The 19,672-nt window shown below is 42.1% G+C and overlaps 1 protein-coding gene across 2 annotated transcripts in view; it reads right to left on the reverse strand.

The window, feature by feature from the left end:
* Window positions 1-19,672, reverse strand: part of LOC118371887 (ras/Rap GTPase-activating protein SynGAP-like) — a 107,208-nt gene that overhangs the window by 69,465 nt on the left and 18,071 nt on the right. For both annotated transcript variants that reach the window (XM_035757531.2, XM_035757529.2), the window contains exons 2-3: window positions 4,197-4,330; window positions 949-1,066 (exon numbers count right to left, since the gene is read on the reverse strand). In XM_035757531.2, coding sequence (XP_035613424.2) covers window positions 949-1,066; window positions 4,197-4,330 — 252 coding nt within the window. The remainder of the gene's footprint in view (window positions 1-948; window positions 1,067-4,196; window positions 4,331-19,672) is intronic.

Here is a 19,672-nt window from a genome sequence, read left to right on the forward strand (position 1 = left end):
TATTTAAACGAGTCATCCCGCAGTGTTTGTGATTATACCCTGATGAAGACAGCTTGGCTGTCGAAACGTTGGCAATTTCATTTTTGCATCTGAGCTCCTGAGCATTTATTTTCAAGTTTTCTACTCCGCTAGCCAGCACCTCGCCTAAATAGGTGTGCGTTTCTTTTTCTTCTAGATTATGCTAATTAGATTTATCAAAAGGCACCGAATTGGTGGAACGACCCACCAACTAATGTATAGGCTACAGAGTATTAACAATTGTATCAACAAAGCCAATAGATTTATTCTTAGAGGCACAATTATAGGCATTTACTTCCGAAATTCATTAAATTATTGTTTTCCATACGCATTTCTTCATCTCTGTATTTGATTACGGCATACAGGTTCATGCTAACACTGACCATTGGAAAGGAGATTTTCTCTAAACCAGCATTCAGGGAACGCTTAGCTTGTTTCATGGTGCAGTTTGATTACAAATCTATTTAAATAATTAAACTATTCTATGCTTCCAGCGCAATAGTATAAAGAAACATTTTATAATATTTTGAACCTGACAAATACCAATATGGTCAAATTGTTGTGCATCATGTCAATGCATCACTTCAACAACAAAAGACTACAAACTGCAAGTGGGCACTTCTTATTTATTTAAGGTATAAACATGAATGTGAGCTATTGATGGTTTATCATATATCATTTGATTTGATTGACACATAAAAAGGCACAGAGAAGGAATGCAAAGCCGAATGGTAACCAACAGTATGCTTTCATAGTGGTGTATTTAAATCGACTCCTAACAAATACAATGGATTGGGAACTGCCAGCATGCATGTACTTAAAAAATGAAAAACAATGTATTTTAATTGGTGCTATATAACTGCAATGTATTTATATACTTTTCACTTTGTAATCCAGTACAAATCTTTTCGGGATATATGTTCTACATACCTATCTCAGGGTGTTGATGTCTCCCCTCCACCGGCACACTGACTGTCCTTCGGAGCAGCTTGGTGCGCTCACTGCGCTGAGACCCTGAGCGACGCTCACGCATTAGTAAAGGGTGAACCTATGGTCGGAACAGAGGGTCAGAGAGGTCAAAGTAAATTGTTCAGATTGTACCTTGGTCACTCCACGCCCGTTCATCCCTCCTACTAGCACCTTCCCTACATACTGTAGAAATCACTGGTGTTGGGCACTAAAGTCTCACTTCTTTAGCTGTTGTCCTGCAATAAAAAAGTGATTGTACAGGATCTTAAATAATTTCATTTATGTTAAATGGATAATTTCATTTACGCTAAATGATCATATCAAACCAGAGCATATACTGTATAAGAAAAAGTTAGTTGTGTAACACTGCTACATGTTTTTATTATTTTATTTATGTCCATTTCATGGTGTAAAATGTTCAGTTACCTTCATATGACTTAATATATATATACAGCATTTAACATAATAAAGCTCAAAGCTGAAAACCTCCCCTTCTGAAATCGAAACCTTTGAGAGTTGACTGTCTCAAGGACCAAGGGCATTTTCCACCCACACTTAAAGTAAAGGCTAGAACAACACATTCCCAATGTGGTTTACAGAGGTGAAAGGTCAAGTTCCTTTTGAACATGCAAAGCCTTACCCAGAAGCACTTTGTTAACTATTTGTGTCACACAGAGACAAAGTGAATAGAAGGTTGGGGTTAAAGCTACATTCAGGTATTTAATATAACAAACTGCCATGTGTATCGGTATACAGCCTTTCGGATGGGGAGAGGGAAATATAACCCTTCTCAAATTCATAGACAGCACAAACTCTCGACAGTCTGTGACATCCACATGATCGTTTAACACATTTATAAAATGTACATTGTTTATGTTTTTGTTGCTTTTAAACAATAGAACCGTATGTCATTGTATACCTTATGTGGGTTATTATATGGAAAGAAGGTTGTGCTAAGCTCATGATGCATTTATAAGTAATATACTTTAGGAATCAATCTGTAAATAAATATCCATTCATTTAAATGTTCAATGGTCATTTACATGGGCAGATTTCCAAATTCCAGACCACAGCTTTAAAGTAATTCATTGTATTACTAATCATCAGTCTTGTGTCAATTTCATTAAGAAATCGTGACAGCGGAGGCAACTCAAGTCTCTTTAGCAACTATGTACACTTCAGAGATACAAATATCCCTTTAATATCAGTACTACTGACCTTGTATCTGAAAATATTAATTTATCATATCCTGTAATTTACTGCGACCTTCAGAACCATGCAGCACATATTGTATTAAATGTCATATTTCATTTGTGAGCCGTTCTTATGTCCCCTATCCTCTCTATAAACACTAGTAGCTTTGTTGATCCTGTAACTCTGAAATTGTGAAATTTTCCCAGATATTGCATTGAGTTCATATATTACATCTGACATATTGCATGGAGATCATTTTACTATACATAGTTGTTTGACATCATGAAATACCACAGAGAGAAAAGTAGATGGTTCAGCACAACCTCAATGAACTTGAAGAGCTACTGTACATTATGTTTAGTGAGTTCTGCTGTTAGCTGGGGCAAAGAGACCTTGGCTAAGGGACAGTGAAAGGACAAGCGAGTGGTCTGAAATACCTTCTCTCGCAGGTATTTCCCTAGACAGGTGACGTGATCCACCAGTGACATTGCCATTGTAATACTGTGTCATAGTAAGTAGCAGAAAACAACACAAAAAAAGTGTAGCAATGGTAACGTTAGCAATGACACATTTTCATCCCAATTGACTTATAAGATCAATTAAGTTGAATCTAAGTTAAATAGCTTTTTTCCTTTATTCACTGGTATAGTATTGCACAGATTTTTCAAATGCACTACCCCAGTACGTGTAGTGACTAAAACATATTGGGGATGTTTTGTATGACTATAAATAATAATGAACTATAATCAATGTTTCTGCTATGTACTCAGATCAATAGATTCATTTCATCCCCCATCCCATCCACACTAAAGGAAAAGGTAAGAGGGATTCCTCTCATTTTCATAGTAAACCTAACCCTAAAACAATGATTACGATCATATAAGTTTAAGTTTAAATTTACAACAACAAAAAAGTGTCTCCTGGACACACTTTGGAGGACTGGGGGGTCTTTGCAGGACTACTGTACTTTAAACAGTGCAACACCTCATTGTATTGTTGAATAATGTCTCCCTCCAGTGGCTAGTTTTTGGACATCAGCTCTCACATGTGGACTGCCCCGTGTTGTATTATTAAGCTGCATCTGCCCAGAGCGGAAATGTATTTATTTTTTCAATTAGTAACTTTTTTGATTAATTACTTCAATCCACAAATTTGTCCACTTCCACTGTCCTAATCGGAACTAATAAAACACTGATATATTGCATTACATCATCAATGCTTTAGCTTGTACTAATTTCATCAGTCTGTATATGTATGAGCTGTAAAATAGGAGTATTCAAATGGGGGAAAGATAATACAAAAACACATTTAAAAATAACAATAACATGCTTGCTGTTCTTTACAACAACAATTCCTTAAATATGTTCATAACCACTTGATGAGACACCGCTTATCAACTAAATAATTCAATAACCCCCACTTGGACCTAATGGAAACGTATAGAATTTTATAGAAATATAATTGAATAATTAAACAGAGCAAGGGATCTGATGTGGATCTCTGTGGCTGCGTTTACCCAGGCAGCCCAATTCTGTTTCTGTTGTTTCACTGATTGGTCTTTTGATCAATCAGATCAGCTCTAAATGAGCTCTGATGTGAAAAGATCTGATTTGATACCTTGTTTCTCACCCCTGTCCCTCAATCCTAGACTGAAAAAGACCTAGGTAGTCTGATGTATGGACTCTCTCTAGTAGCGTTATAACGTTTAAACACATCACCTTTAATAGGTAACAGAATAAAGTAGGACCTAGTCTGGATACTCAAATGATCTATATAAAACAAACTGTACCTTTATTGGTTAGGGACAACACTTCGATCCAAACAGGGGTTAGGTGCACCATACCCATATAGGTAAATACTTCAGAGCTCAATGTGGACTCTCTAGTCTAGTCAATCAAATAGATTCACTGACCAATTAAGAGCTTGGGAGAAATGAAAATCAGCAGGACTGTGGTTGTGTTCCATGTCCTGCATGTGCTTGTCTCTTGTGAACAAGATGGAGGTATTCATCCTACCTCCTCCTGGTCAAACATGTAGCGCTGACTCCCAGTTCTCATCGAGCGACATGGGTTCCAACCCGGGGGATCATAAGCCAGGCCATTGGAAGGGGTCTGGGGCCGCGAGGACAAGGGGGAGGCACAAATTCCATCTAAGAATGAGATAAGAGGAATTTGTTAATTGAAACATTTTAACAAAAACTGGGATCAATAGCACAATTAACAGTGGTAGAGTGGCAGTGGCAGAAAAACAAAACAATTATTTTCTCCAGGAGGTAGCAGCAGAGTTTGCCGTAAATAGAGTTGGCAATCAGGGTTACGGATTGTCCTAAAAATAAAATAGACCTATCCTCAATTCAGAAACTTCCATGAGATAGAAAGACAGTGGTGTCTTTTGACAAAGAAAGAGAGAGACCTCTATGCTATATCTATGTGCTGCCTCACGATACAGAAACTGGCTCCTGAACCAATGGGCTGTTCTGGATTGGACAAGGCCCACCAAAAGTATTTAATTGATTATAAAGTGGGTGGTATATAGTGCATTCAGAAAGTATTCAGACCCCTTCCCTTTTTCCACATTTTGTTACATTACAGCCTAATTCTTAATTGATTAAATACTTGTACTCATCAATCTACACACAATACCACATAATAACAAAGCAAAACCTTATTTTATATATATTACATTTACATTTAAGTCATTTAGCAGACGCTCTTATCCAGAGCGACTTACAAATTGGTGCATTCACCTTATGACATCCAGTGGATATATATATATATATATCTTATTTACATAAGTATTCAGACCCTTTGCTAAAAGACTCGAAATTGAGCTCAGGTGCATCCTGTTTCCATTTATCATCCCTGAGATGTTGCTACAACTTGATTTGAGTCCACCTGTGGTAAATTACATTGATTGGGCATGATTTGGAAAGGCACACACCTGTCTATATAAGATCCCACAGTTCACAATGCATGTCAGAGCAAAAACCAAGTCATGAGGTCGAAGGAATTGCCCGTAGAGCTCCGAGGGAGGATTGTGTTGAGGGACAGATCTGGGCAAGGGAACCAAAACATGTATATCCCCAAGAACACAATGGCCTCCATCATTCTTAAGTGGAAGACTCTTCCTAGAGCTGGCCGCTCAGTCAAACTGAGCAATCGGCGGAGGAGGGCCTTGGTCAGGGAGGTGACCAAGAACCCAATGGTCACTCTGACAGAGATCCAGAGTTCCTCTGTGTACAGCAGATGTGAGAACTTTCCAGAAGGACAACCATCTCTGCAGCACTCCACCAATCAGGCCTTTATGGCAGAGTGGCCAGACGGAAGCCACTCCTTAGTAAAAGGCACATGACAGCCCACTTGGAGTTTGTGAAAAGGCACCCAAAAGAAACAAGATTATCTGGTCTGATGAAACCAAGATTGATTTTTTTGGCCTGAATGCCAAGCCTCATGTCTGGAGGAGACCTGGCACCACCCTTATGGTGAAGCGTGGTGGTGGCAGCATCATGCCGTGGGGATGTTTTTCAGCGGTAGGGACTGGGAGACTAGTCAGGATCGAGGGATGGATGAACAGAGTAAAGTACTGAGAGATCATTGATGAAAACATGCTCCAGAACGCTCAGGACCTCAGACTGGGTCAAAGGTTCACCTTCCAACAGGACAATGACCCTACAGTGGTTATTCCTGTAGAAGTTGCGTCATACAGCAGCACACTGCCGCAGAATTCTAAGGCACGTTATTTTAGTGTCAGCCATTGTTGCCATTATTGCTAGCTGATGCTTTGAGAAGCATTTGACAGTCTTTAATATTGGCTGTACTAGAGAATTTAAAACCGTTTTTTGTAAGAACATAGTATATGGGAATGATTTTAAGAAATTTAGATTAATTAATTTGATTAACATTATAGTGTTTCTATTACAAGAAAAACTAAATCCTCGGGGTTTCCGTTAGGAAAATATGACGCTGTACAACATGACCGGTCGGGAGTAGGCTACAGTACTAAGAGCAAAATAATCCAAACCTTCCCACACCCTAATTGTAGTTTAACCAATACCCAAACGGAGATTCAGTGAAAATAAAAATCTAATTGATTTATCAAGACCAGTCCATATGCTTGTCTAAGAGCAGCCCGAAACGGTGTTGAAATAGTTGACCACATGTGGGTAGGCTATTGCTTCAAATCCTATTGCTTCTATCTTCAACATGCTTTAAATGCCACAATGTCACAAATAATTTAACACATACAATTCTTAAAACTCTGAGAAGGGTTATAGGAGGTGATCCATGATATTCCATGCGTATAACTTTTGTATAATGCCTTTAGTGAGAGGTCTCATGCTTTAATATTTAATCATTTCTGCCCTCTGAATTCATATTCTTTATATAAATAGGCCCATGTGCACCTTGATTTTGGGGGTGCACCATGCGGCCGTGCCTAATGGGGAAATGGGGCGCACCCCAGGCGACATGGAGATGCGGGGATCCGAGCTTGGGTGAGAGCCGAAGTCACCTTCCCGACCTACCCTATCCAGTTCTCAGAGAGTTTACTGTTTACCCATGCTTCATTGGTTTGTTTCGCTTGATGGCCCTCTACTCTGCACTTGTTAGATGGCCATCCTACCTACAACCATTTTCTACGGTTATATATGTGTTCCCTTTCTTGTAGTGTATCTTGTTGCCCATTTTAATATTTTCCTGGGCTTATAGATCGAGTCAATCCTTCATCAGATGAACCGCAACATGGCGGCTAAAGCGAATTAATTCATGAATGCATTTAAACATTTTTAATATTGTGAGAATTAACATTACAGTTACACCAACTGGTAGTCTAATCACACAATTGAACAAAATGGTAAGAGAACTGGTGAAGAATGTTACCTCTCTACACACACATTTCTTTACCGGAATCTCTAAATGAAAATACTGGCAGATCCATAAAATGTCCTTGTACAGTAGGAGATCTAATTAAATGTAGAGGATTCTAAATGAATATCTACGGGTCTTTTATACAATTATAATGCAGGTTTAATCAAAAAATGTTTAAAAAAGTATATGTTTATTAATTAAGAAGTCTTGCTTGTCTCAGAGCAGTGCGAAACAGTGCTGAAATAGTTGACCACACGTGGGTAGAATTTTGCTGTTGCGGGGATCCCCATCACAGCCAAATGTGATACAGCCTGGATTCAAACCAGGGACTGTAGTGATGCCTTGCACTGAGATACAGTGCCTTAGACTGCTGTGCCACTCGGGAGCCATAAGCAATATGACCAATATATATATATTTTTTTCTTTCTTCAGAACATTAACCATGTGTTAATTTTCTTGTTTATTACTGTTCTGTAGTTTCGACCCAATGATTCATCTGACAAACAAAGACCTTTGGGCCCTGCAGGCACAGGCATGGATCAAAGCTGGCGAGAGTATATTAATCATTATTTTATTAACGAAGCCTCATTTGCCTCGAGATTCATCCCAGTTGGTATTCTGTGGAACCATGCATTTTTTTCCGGTGTGGCATGTTGTCCAGCCCTTTGTCCACTGATCTCCACGGATGGTTGTCGGCATGGTTGTAAGCTCTGCAAAAACACATTCACGTTTTTAGTACACAATTATTGATTTTATTACACAGTATGCCTACACATTGATAGGCTATAAACATGTTTTTAAAAGAAAATGCACTGAAACCAAAATACCTTTAGTTTTCTAAAATAATCATCTGCATGTTTGCCTGGCATGGATTGTGACTCCATCTCGTTCCTCGTCCTCTTCATCTCCGGGTTAATAATAATAATAGCTTTGTTTAAAAAAAAACGATATTTTGGAGATGATTTCATTTCAAATAACCAAAAGTGAATGATTTTAATCTGAATAAAGGAATAATGCCCATTCTTGAACATGGGTTGAGACATTCTTACTCATTTGAAAATAAAGTCAGTTTGTTATTTAGAATGATTGAGGGAGAGAAACCAAAAGCCCACTGTGCCTATTTTTGGGAAAATCATCAGTTCACATGTCAAGTGAAATTCCCCCATTGTATTTACCCAAGTTCTCTCTTATCTCCAGGACCACCGACAGTTTTTGTTGTTGTTGCCTGATGCAGGACATTTAAGTTCAGACTCCTGATGGATCAGCGTTCTAACTCCCCCTTGTGATAGTGTGGTGCAATGACTGATTGCCACCATCAACCACAAACAGTCGCAGTATAAGCTCGTAACTTTTAATTGATGAACCACGGTAAGCACACAGCCAAGACAACGCAGGAGTGGCTTCAGGACAAGTCTCTGAATGTCCTTGAGTGGACCAGCCAGAGTCCGGACATGAACCTGATCAAACATCTTTAAATGAATGGGGGAAACTCCCCAAATACAGCCAAGCTTGTAGCGTCATGCCCAAGAACACTTGAGGCTGTAATCACTGCCAAAGGTGCTTCAACAAAGTACTGAGTAAAGGGTCTGAATACTTATGTAAATATATGTATATTTTTTATTTTAAAAATATTAACACCTCTTGTTGCTTTGTCATTATGGGGTAGTGTGTGTAGATTTATGAGGGAAAAACATATTTTAGTTTAATCCATTTTAGAGTAAGGCTTTAAAGTAACAAAATGTGGAAAAAGTCAAGGGGTCTGAATACTTTCCGAATGTGCTTTATCAGACCATATACCACTGCTATGACAATTGTTTTTACTGCTCTAATTACGCCGATAACCAGTTTATAATAGCAATAAGGCACCTTGTGTGTTTGTGGTATATTGCTACAAGAACTTTATCCAGCACTTAGCATTAAGTCGTGCAGAAGAACAGCCCTTAGCCCTGGTATATTGGCCATACCCATACCCCTTCATTCCTTATTGCTTACATATTCTGAACAAAAATATAAACGCAACATGTAAAATGTAAAGTTTCATGAGCTGAAATAAAAGATCCCAGAAATGTTCCATATGCAGCATAGCCTAGTGGTTAGAGTGTTGGACTAGTAACTGAAAGGTTGCAAGTTCAAATCCCCAAGCTGACAAGGTACAAATCTGTTGGTCTGCCCCTGAGCAAGGCAGTTAACTCACTGTTCCTAGGCCGTCATTGAAAATAAGAATTTGTTCTTAACTGACTTGCATAGTAAAATAACAATTTCTATCAAATTTTGTGCACAGATTTGTTTACATCCCTGTTAGTGTGCATTTCTCCCTTGCCAAGATAAACCATCCACCTAACAGGTGTGGCATATCAATAAGCTGATTAAACAGCATGATCATTACACAGGTGCACCTTGTGATGGGGACCATAAAAGGACACTCTAAAATGCGCAGCTTTGTCACACAACACATTGCCACAAATTGTGTTTTGAGGGAGCGTGCAATTGGCATACTGACTGCAGGAATGTCCACCAGAGCTTTTGCCAGAGATTTGAATGAATGTTCATTTCTTTACCAAAAGCCCCCTCCAACATCATGTTAAAGAATTTGAGGCTGCAGACCACGTGAAACCCCGCCAGCCAAGGACCTCAACATCCAGCTTCTTCACCGACGAGAATGTCGGAGACCAGCCACCCAGACAGCTGATGAAACTGGGCTTGCACAACAAAATAATTTCTGCACAAACTGTCAGAAACCGTCTCAGGGAAGCTCATCTGCGTGCTCAACGTCCTCACCAGGGTCTTGACATGACTGCAGTTTGGCATCGTAACTGACTTCAGGGGGAAAATAATCACTTTCGATGGCCACTGGCACGCTGGAGAAGTGTGCTCTTCATGGATGAATCCCGGTTTCAACAGTGCCCGGCAGATGGCAGACAGTGTGTATGGTGTTGTGTGGGAAAGCGGTTTGTTGATGTCAACATTGTGAACAGAGTACCCTATGGTGGCAGTGGGGTTATGGTATGGGAAGGCATAAGTTACAGACAACGAACATAATTGCGTTTTATCAATGGCAATTTGAATGCACAGAGATACCTTAACGAGATCCTGAGGCCCATTGTTATGCCATTCATCTGCCACCATAACCTCATGTTTCAGCATATTAATGCATTGCTCCATGTCGCAATTCCTGGAAGCTGAAATTGTCCCAGTTCTTCCATGGCCTGCATACTCACCAGACATGTCACCCATTGAGCATGTTTGGGATGCTCTGGATCAACGTGTACAACAGCATGTTACAGTTCCCACCAATAACCAGCAGCTTTGCACAGCCATTGTTGCATGATGCATTTATTTTTTTGTTCAGTGCATATAATAAGTTGAAAAGCAGTATTCTTCACATACCAATTTGTAAAAAGGCTAAATAGTGCACCTTTAATGTTAACCAATAGGCATGTATGCACCTGAGCAGTGTGATGCTCGCGACATATCACATGGGTTTATGGCAGCGTAGCCTAGTGGTTAGAGCGTTGGACTAGTAACCGGAAGGTTGCAAGTTCAAACCCCCGAACTGACAAGGTACAAATCTGTCGTTCTGCCCCTGAACTGTTCCTAGGCCGTCATTGAAAATAAGAATTTGTTCTTAACTGACTTGCCTAGTTAAATAAAGGTAAAACATTTTTTTTTTTAAATGCCCAAATCTAGGAGACGGGGATGCACAAAGAAACTAACATTTACATTAATATAACATTAATAAAACAGACATACTCCTGCATATTGTACTTGGCAATATAGCAAACCTAATGATTTTTTATGGAAAGGTATGTGACATTTCATTTTAGTTTTAATTCTCCGTTGGTTGAATGACAATGATAAAAATAGAATAGAGAACCATTTCTATAATTTGCCCATGCATTCATTGTGCTGGGAGGACAGCCAAGCAACACAATTATTAGCCTCCTACTTGGAGGAAGGTGATTTACATTCCCAGTTCAGTGAGAATGCAATACTGTATACAATTTGACTGTGTGTTATATTTTGTGCACTGTTAAAGTTGCACCTCCAGAAATAGAGGGTGCACAGGAAGCAAAAATTCAGCTCTATCGATGTCACTTCCGCAACACCCACTCCCTCACTCTCTCTAACTCACACACAAACGCCCCCAGCTCATTGCCATGGCAACTGAGTAAAGAATAGACCGTAAGGGACTGCTGGAGGGACAGATGATCTGCAAAGGATAGAGCGAGAGATTCCAAGCAGAATGGAAAGAAAAATGGAAAGAGGAAAATGGGTTAGGAGGATAGGACTAGCATTCCACATGAGAAGAAGAGAAGAGAACATCTGATAGAACTAGCTACCTAAAGGGGAAATGGAGGTTTGTGAATCATTGACAATGCAGTGGAAAAGGTGGAAGAGAGATATAGTAGGGGTAGGAAATGAAGGAAAGGAAGGCACTATTTTTTAAGAGAAGCCCACACTTTTTCTCCATGGTAACCCTGACACACGAGAAATAGTGACTAGTCTCCCCCCATTCTTGTCCTCTATAGTCTTTAAATGTACAATATCACATGCACTATGTAGGAGGCCTTCCAGATCCAAAAAGTAGGAAGTAGATATTCCACCACTGTAGTTTTGTGTGGGCTTTTGATAATCTTGACCACTACACACAGGAAACATTGGTCTGCTTCATAGTGACAATCATATTTTCACCTTATGGCTCACCCCTCCCCCTCTCCCTTTACCCATCTGTCCCTTCCATTTCCTCCCCTTCGCTCCCTGCATTTCACTGTCTCCCACACTCTCTATTTTCTCTGTCATGCAATGAGAATGCTGCCTGAGCCAGTATGACCTGAATTGAACAAGTTTACAGTGCATCCTTCTCTCTACCTTTCCTTTAAGCCTGTGTTTCTCAATACATTCAATACAGGGGCGTGCACAATTTCATTATACCGCAGCACTTAACATACCTGATTCAACTAAAGGTCAAATAAAAATGTACACACAGTGAGGTTCCCACAGGAATGGATTGAGAAGGCAAAGAGAGGAAATTAAAACCAGGCCATAGACAACCTTTTTTAAGTGAGAAACACTGCTTTAAGTAATCACTGATCTAATACGGTTGTATACATGTAAGCAAGGGTTCCATTGCTAAACTCTCATCTATTCAGTCACAACATATTGATTACTTCAAGGAAAAATTAAGAAAGAGACAATTATAAAGTAGCAGAATGGGTTGCACTGTATTCATAGGCCAGTAGGAGATACTACCTTTGGGCACACACACAATTCTCAGGGAATTCGGTAACACCAAATTAAGTTGCTTTTATACACGTGTAGTAACACTGTAATTACACTAGTAACAACGTATTAACATTTTGTTACTTAGGTAAATTGGATAGAAATATATTGAGTAATTGCACAAGAGGAATAGGGACCGTTCCTTATTCCACTTTTGTGACAACCGAAACTGCTCAACTCCATTACTATCCAGATAAGGAACAATTAAGGAACAATGTTGTACAATGTTGTTACTGTAGTAGCTTCAGCATTGTATTTAGGGTAACTGAATATAAAGTGTTCTCAAGAAGTCAGATTCCAATTCACACTTTTGAATGCGTGTATCTATCTGTATGTCGAGTCTGTCATTTCAGCACCATTCCGCTGTCCTTAAGTGCTGCCCAGTGTCTACGGAATTCAAACCATTTCAGCACCACAGTGATGTCCTTAAGTGCTGCCCAGTGTCTACAGAATTCAAACCATTTCAGCACCACAGTGATGTCCTTAAGTGCTGCCCAGTGTCTACGGAATTCAAACCATTTCAGCACCACAGTGATGTCCTTAAGTGCTGCCCAGTGTCTACGGAATTCAAACCATTTCAGCACCACAGTGATGTCTTTAAGTGCTGCCCAGTGTCTAGGGAGTTTGAACTGTTTCAGCACCACAGCACTGTTCACACTGCTCTCACAGACTCACACCCACACCTGAGAATAATTGATCTAATTCAAATCACGACCACGACCATGGTCAAATCCACTACTAACGCTAATTGGGTATGATGTAGAAGTCCTCCTTTACAGTCATCAATGGACATTTGTGCCAAAAAAGTCTTCATGTTCAATCTTAAACAGATCAACCGACCAAGGCTAGAAATCAAATCAAATTGTATTTGTCAAATGCGCCGAATACAACAGTGAAATGCTTACTTACAAGCACTTTAACTAACAATGCAGTTAAAAATACCAAAAAGAAAAAAGAAAAGTAACAAATAATTAAAGAGCAGCAGTAAAATATCAATAGCGAGGCAATATACAGGGGGTACCGGTACAGAGTCAATGTGCGGGGGCACTGGTTAGTCGAGGTAATTGAGGTAATATGTACATGTAGGTAGAGTTATTAAAGTGACTATGCATAGATAATAACAGAGAGTAGCAGCGCATAAAAGAGGGGGGCAATGTAAATAATCTAGGTAGCCATTTGATTAGATGTTCAGGAGTCTTATGGCTTGAGGGTAGAAGCTGTTTAGAAGCCTCTTGGACCTAGACTTGGCACTCCGGTACCGCTTACCGTGCAGTAGCAGAGAGATCAGTCTATGACTGAGGTGGCTGGGGTCTTTGACAATTGTTAGGTCCTAGATGGCAGAAAGCTTGGCCCCAGTGATGTACTGGGCCATACGCACTACCCTCTGTAGTGCCTTACGGTCGGAGGCCAAGCAGTTGCCATACCAGGCACTGATGTAACCCATCAGGTTGCTCTCGATGGTGCAGCTGTAGAACCTTTTGAGGATCTGAGGACCATTGCCAAATCTTTTCAGTCTCCTGAGGTGGAATAGGTTTTGTCGTGCCCTCATCACAACTGAAATAAAAGCCATATTACAACATATGTGTTGTTTGCTTTATTACATTTACATTTAAGTCATTTAGCAGACGACTTACAAATTGGTGCATTCACCTATGACATCCAGTGGAACAGCCACTTTACAATAGTGCATCTAAATCTTTTAGGGGGGTGAGAAGGATTACTTATCCTATCCTAGGTATTCCTTAAAGAGGTGGGGTTTCAGGTGTCTCCGGAAGGTGGTGATTGACTCTGCTGTCCTGGCGTCGTGAGGGAGTTTGTTCCACCATTGGGGGGCCAGAGCAGCGAACAGTTTTGACTGGGCTCAGTGGGAACTGTACTTCCTCAGTGGTAGGGAGGCGAGCAGGCCAGAGGTGGATGAACGCAGTGCCCTTGTTTGGGTGTAGGGCCTGATCAGAGCCTGGAGGTACTGAGGTGCCGTTCCCCTCACAGCTCCGTAGGCAAGCACCATGGTCTTGTAGCAGATGCGAGCTTCAACTGGAAGCCAGTGGAGAGAGCGGAGGAGCGGGCTGACGTGAGAGAACTTGGGAAGGTTGAACACCAGACGGGCTGCGGCGTTCTGGATGAGTTGTAGGGGTCTAATGGCACAGGCAGGGGGCCCAGCCAACAGCGAGTTGCAGTAATCCAGACGGGAGATGACAAGTGCCTGGATTAGGACCTGCGCCGCTTCCTGTGTGAGGCAGGGTCGTACTCTGCGGATGTTGTAGAGCATGAACCTACAGGAACGGGCCACCGCCTTGGTTAACAGTAACCTGTTATAGGCCTTGCGACCTTGATATAAAGGCCTAAGGCCGAGACAATAAGAAATTTATTTTCTTCTGTATTGTTTCATCACAATACCGAAGAGCGACCTCTGTCCGGTGAAGTCCACAAAGATATTGCATGTAAAAAACTGTTACATGACCAACAAAACGATTTAATGTTTCTGACATTTTTGGACTACTTAACAATTTAGAACTACGGAGACTTACTGCAAGTCAGAAAGAAAACAGGAGCTGCATCCACTATTCCAACACCATTTCAACTTCAACATCATCAAATCACCTCTGCTAAGACTAAAACAGTGAAAACTAAAAGATACCAAAAACAATATAGGCTAAATATGATGTGGCTGTCCATGGTTCTGATTTGTGTGTGTGTGTGTTCGTTTGTGCAAAGTAGAACAACATGTTGACTCACCCTACTTGTAGAGAAATACCAATGCCTTCCTCCTCTCTTTCATGTTTGCCACGCCCTGATCTGTTTCACCTGTCTTGTGCTTGTCTCCACCCCCCACCTGGTGTCTCCTATTTTTCCCCATTATCCCTTGTGTATTTATACCTGCGTTTTCTCTTTGTCTGTTGCCAGTTTGTCTTGTCAGGTCTTACCTGTGTGTTTTCCCGTTTCTCAAGATTTTGTTTCCTAGTTTTCCCGGTTCTGACCATTCTGCCTGCCCTGACCCTGAGTCTGCCTGGCGTCTGTACCTGCCTGACTCTGATCTGATTACGAACGTTTGCCTGTCCTCGACCTGTCCTTTGCCTGACCCTGTGTTATAATAAATTATCTCAGCACTGTACTATCTGCCTCCTGTGTCTGCATCTGGGTCATATCCTGAGTCGTGAAAGTACGAACCATGACTGACCCAGCAGACTCACACCAGCTCCACAACGCTGTATCCCTACAAGGAGCCACCATTGGAAGACAGGAGGGGCTACTTCAGAACCTTCTGGAGGGACTCCATACCTTGGAGGAACGCCATGACCCTATGTTCAACTCATTATTGGAGCAAGCCGCAACGGAAACCTACCGGGCGCTCAGTAATCTTGCTGTGAAGTGATGCTTCTCTCCAGCCTATCCTGGCTCCCTGAGAACTCTTCTTACCGCCTCCGGAACGCTATGCTGGAGATTCTGGAACTTGCCGGGTGTTTCTCTCCCAGTGCGCCCTCATCTTTGAGCTAAAGCCCTCTTCGTTCCCTTCGGATCGGTCAAAGATAGCATATTTTATAACGCTGATGTCTGGAAGGGCGCTCACTTGAGGCTACAGCGGTGTGGGATCAACAATCCACTGTTTGCCTTAGTCTGGAGGATTTCGTGGTGGAGGTAATGAAGGTGTTCGATTCCCCTGTGTCTGGGAGAGAGGCGGCTTGGAAGCTACTTCGTATGTGTCAAGACTCCCACAGTGTGGCAGACTACGTGGTAGACTTTCGCACGCTGGCCTGCCGAGAGTGCCTGGAACCCGGAGTCTCTGACACCTTCCTTCATGGATTATCTGAGGAAATCAAAGATGAACTCGCAGCCCAGGAGTTACCCAGGGACCTTCACTCCCTCATAGCCTTGTTAATAAGGATCGATGGACGCATTCCCGAGAGAATTCGAAATCACCCGAGCCCCTTCGAGGATCATCTGGGACTGCCGGCTCATCTCCTCCTGAGCCCATGCAACTGGGCAGGGCTAGATAGTCTCCTAGTGAACGTTTGCGCAGGCTGAACTCCAACAGTTGCTTGTATTGTGGTACTACAAGACATTACATTTCCACCTCCAGTAAAAATATCAGGCTCATCAGTAGGTACACTGGTGGGTCATACAGGGAGTCTCCAAACTCATATTACTGGTACTCCTCTTTACACTATCCTGCTGTGAGGTGACTGGTCGAAATCTCTCCAGGTGCTCATTGACTCTGGGGCTGATGAGAGCTTCATGGACACTAGCCTGGTATCTCAGCTGGGTATCTTTACTCAACCAGTCTCCATTCCCATGGACGCCAGAGCTTTGGTTGGACGCTCCATTGGCAGGGCCACTCACAGTATGGTACCCGTTAAAACCTGTTGCGACTCTAGGGGCAGTATTTTCATTTTTGGGAAAAAAACGTTCCTGTTTTAAACGGGATATTTTGTCAGGACAAGATGCTAGAATATGCATATAATTGACAGCTTTGGATAGAAAACACTCAAATGTTTCCAAAACTGTAAAGATATTGTCTGTGATTATAACAGAACTGATGTTGCAGGCGAAAGCCTGAGAAAAATCCAATCCGGAAGTGCCCCATATTTTGAAAGCGCTGCGTTCCAATGAGTCCCTATTGAGCTGTGAATGTGCTATCAACCAGCTTACGCTTTGTACGTATTCCCCAAGGTGTCTACAGCATAGTGCCGTAGTTTTACGCATTTATGCTGAGGAATAGCCGTAGGCGGCTACATTGCGTAAGTGGTCACCTGATGACTCCCAGGGTGACTCTCGCGTAAAATACAGAGGTAGCCATTACTCCAATCGGTCCTACTGAAAAACGAATTGTCCCGACGGATATATTATCAAATAGATATTAGAAAAACACCTTGAGGATTAAACAACGTTTGCCATGTTTCTGTCGATATTATGGAGCTCATTTGGAATATTTTTTGCAGTTTTCGTGACTGCAATTTCCGGGCGATTTCTGAGCCAACCGTGAAGAACAAACGGAGCTATTTCGCCTAGAAAAATAATATTTTGGGAAAAATGAACTTTGACTATCTACCTAGGAGTATCGTGAGTGAAAACATCCAAAGCTCATCAAATGTAAACAATTTAATTTGATTGCTTTTCTGATTTCCGTGACCAAGTTACCTGCTGCTAGCTGGACAAAATGCTATGCTAGGCTATCGATAAACTTACACAAATGCTTGTCTAAGCATATTTTGAAAATCTGAGATGACAGGGTGATTAACAAAAGGCTAAGCTGTGTCTCAATATATTTCACTTGTGATTTTCATGAATACGAATATTTTCTAGGGATATTTATGTCCGTTGCGTTATGCTAATTAGTTTCAGGCGATGATTACGCTCCCGCATGCGGGATGGGGAGTCAGTAGAGGTTTTAACCTGCGAGTGTCGGTAACCACAGTGAGTCCGTATAGTTTCTACCAATTGAATTTCCTCATGCACCTGTGGTTTTGGGATTTTCATGGCTCCAGAGGCACAACCCCCTGATCGACTGGGCTAATGGTCCTATTCTGGGTTTTAGCCAATTTTGCCATGCACATTACCTTAAGGCGGCACAGCCTGCCCTGCAACGTCCTTCTGCGGGCTTGAGTAAAGCCTCGGATCTCTCCTCTGTACCCATGGAGCACAAGGACCTCCGGGAGGTTTTCAACAAAGCTCGCACCACATCCCTTCCTCCACATCAACCCTACCATTGCTCTATTGACCTACTCCCGGGCACCACACCACCTTGAGGGTGGCTTTATCCCCTGTCTGGCCAGGACCATGGAGGTATAAATTGAAGACTCTCTAGCTGCCGGGATCATGCGGGGCCTAAATGACATCACTGTTAAGAATCGTTACCCGCTACCACTCCTCGACTTTCGAGCCTCTCCAGGGGGGTGAACATCTTTTCGAAGTTGGACCTTTGGAACGCCTACCACCTGGTTCGGATACGGAAAGGAGACAAGTGGAAGACAGCCAGCCTTCAACAGGGCTATCGGACACTACGAGTGCATGGTTATGCCATTTGGTCTGTCCAACGCTCCCGCAGTGTTCCAGGCCCTTGTCAAATCCAATCAAAATGTATTTGTCACATGTGCCGAATACAACAAGTGTAGACCTTACTGTGAAATGCTTACTTACAAGCCCTTAACCAACAGTGCAGTTCAAGAAGAGTTAAGTAATATTTACCAAATAAAATAAAGTAAATATGTTTTCTTTTTAAACACAATAACATAACAATAATGAGACTATATATAGGGGGTACCGGTACCGAGTCAGTGTGCGGTGGTACAGGTTAGTTGAGGTAATTTGTACATGTACTGTAGGTAGGGGTGAAGTGACAATGTATAGATAATAAACTGCGAGTAGCAGCAGTGTACAAAACAAATGGAGGGGGGGTCAATGTAATAGTCCGGTGGCCATTTGATTAATTGTTTAGCAGGCTTGGGGGTAGATGCTGTTAAGGAGCCTTTTGGTCCTAGACTTGATGCTCCGATACTGCTTGCCTTGCGGGAGCAGAGAAAACAGTCTATGACTTGGGTGACTGGAGTCTCCAGACAATTTTATGGGCTTTCCTCTTACATCTCCTATTATATAGGTCCTGGGGACCTTTTTGGCCCGCCTTGTCCGGTAGTCCACGATCAGCTCCTTTGTCTTGTTCACATTGAAGGAGAGGTTATTGTCCTGGCACCACACTGCAGGTTCTCTGACGTCCTCCCTCATCGTTGTCGGTGATCATGCCTACCACTGCTGTGTTGTCAGAAAACGTAATAATAGTGTTGGAGTCGTGTTTGGCCACACAGTCATGGGTGAACAGGGAGTACAGGAGGGGACTAAGTACATACCCCTGAGGGGCCCCGGTGTTGAGGATCAGAGTGGCAGACGTGTTGTTGCCTACCCTTACCACCTGGGGGCGGCCCGTCAGGAAGTCCAGGATCCAGAGGGAGGTGTTTAGTCCCCGGGTCCTTAGCTTAGTGATGAGCTTCATGAGCACTATGGTGTTGAGCTGTAGTCAATTACCAGCATTCTCGCATAGGTGTTCCTTTTGTCCAGGTGGGAAAGGGCAGTGTGGAGTGAGTTTGAGATTGCGTCATCTTTGGATCTGTTGGGGCGGTATGCAAATTGGAGTGGGTCTAGGGTATCTGGGAGGATGCTGTTGATGTGAGCCATGACCAGCCTTTCAAAGCACTTCATGGCTACCGACATGAGTGCTACGGGGCGGTAATCATTTAGACAGGTTACCTTCGCTTCCTTGGGCACAGGGACTATGGTGGTCTGCTTGAAACATGTAGGTATTACAGACTCTGTCAGGGAGAGGTTGAAAATGTCAGTTGCCAGTTGGTCCGCCCATG

The sequence above is a fragment of the Oncorhynchus keta genome, chromosome 19 (genome assembly GCF_023373465.1).
Source record: "Oncorhynchus keta strain PuntledgeMale-10-30-2019 chromosome 19, Oket_V2, whole genome shotgun sequence".
NCBI lineage: Eukaryota > Metazoa > Chordata > Actinopteri > Salmoniformes > Salmonidae > Oncorhynchus > Oncorhynchus keta.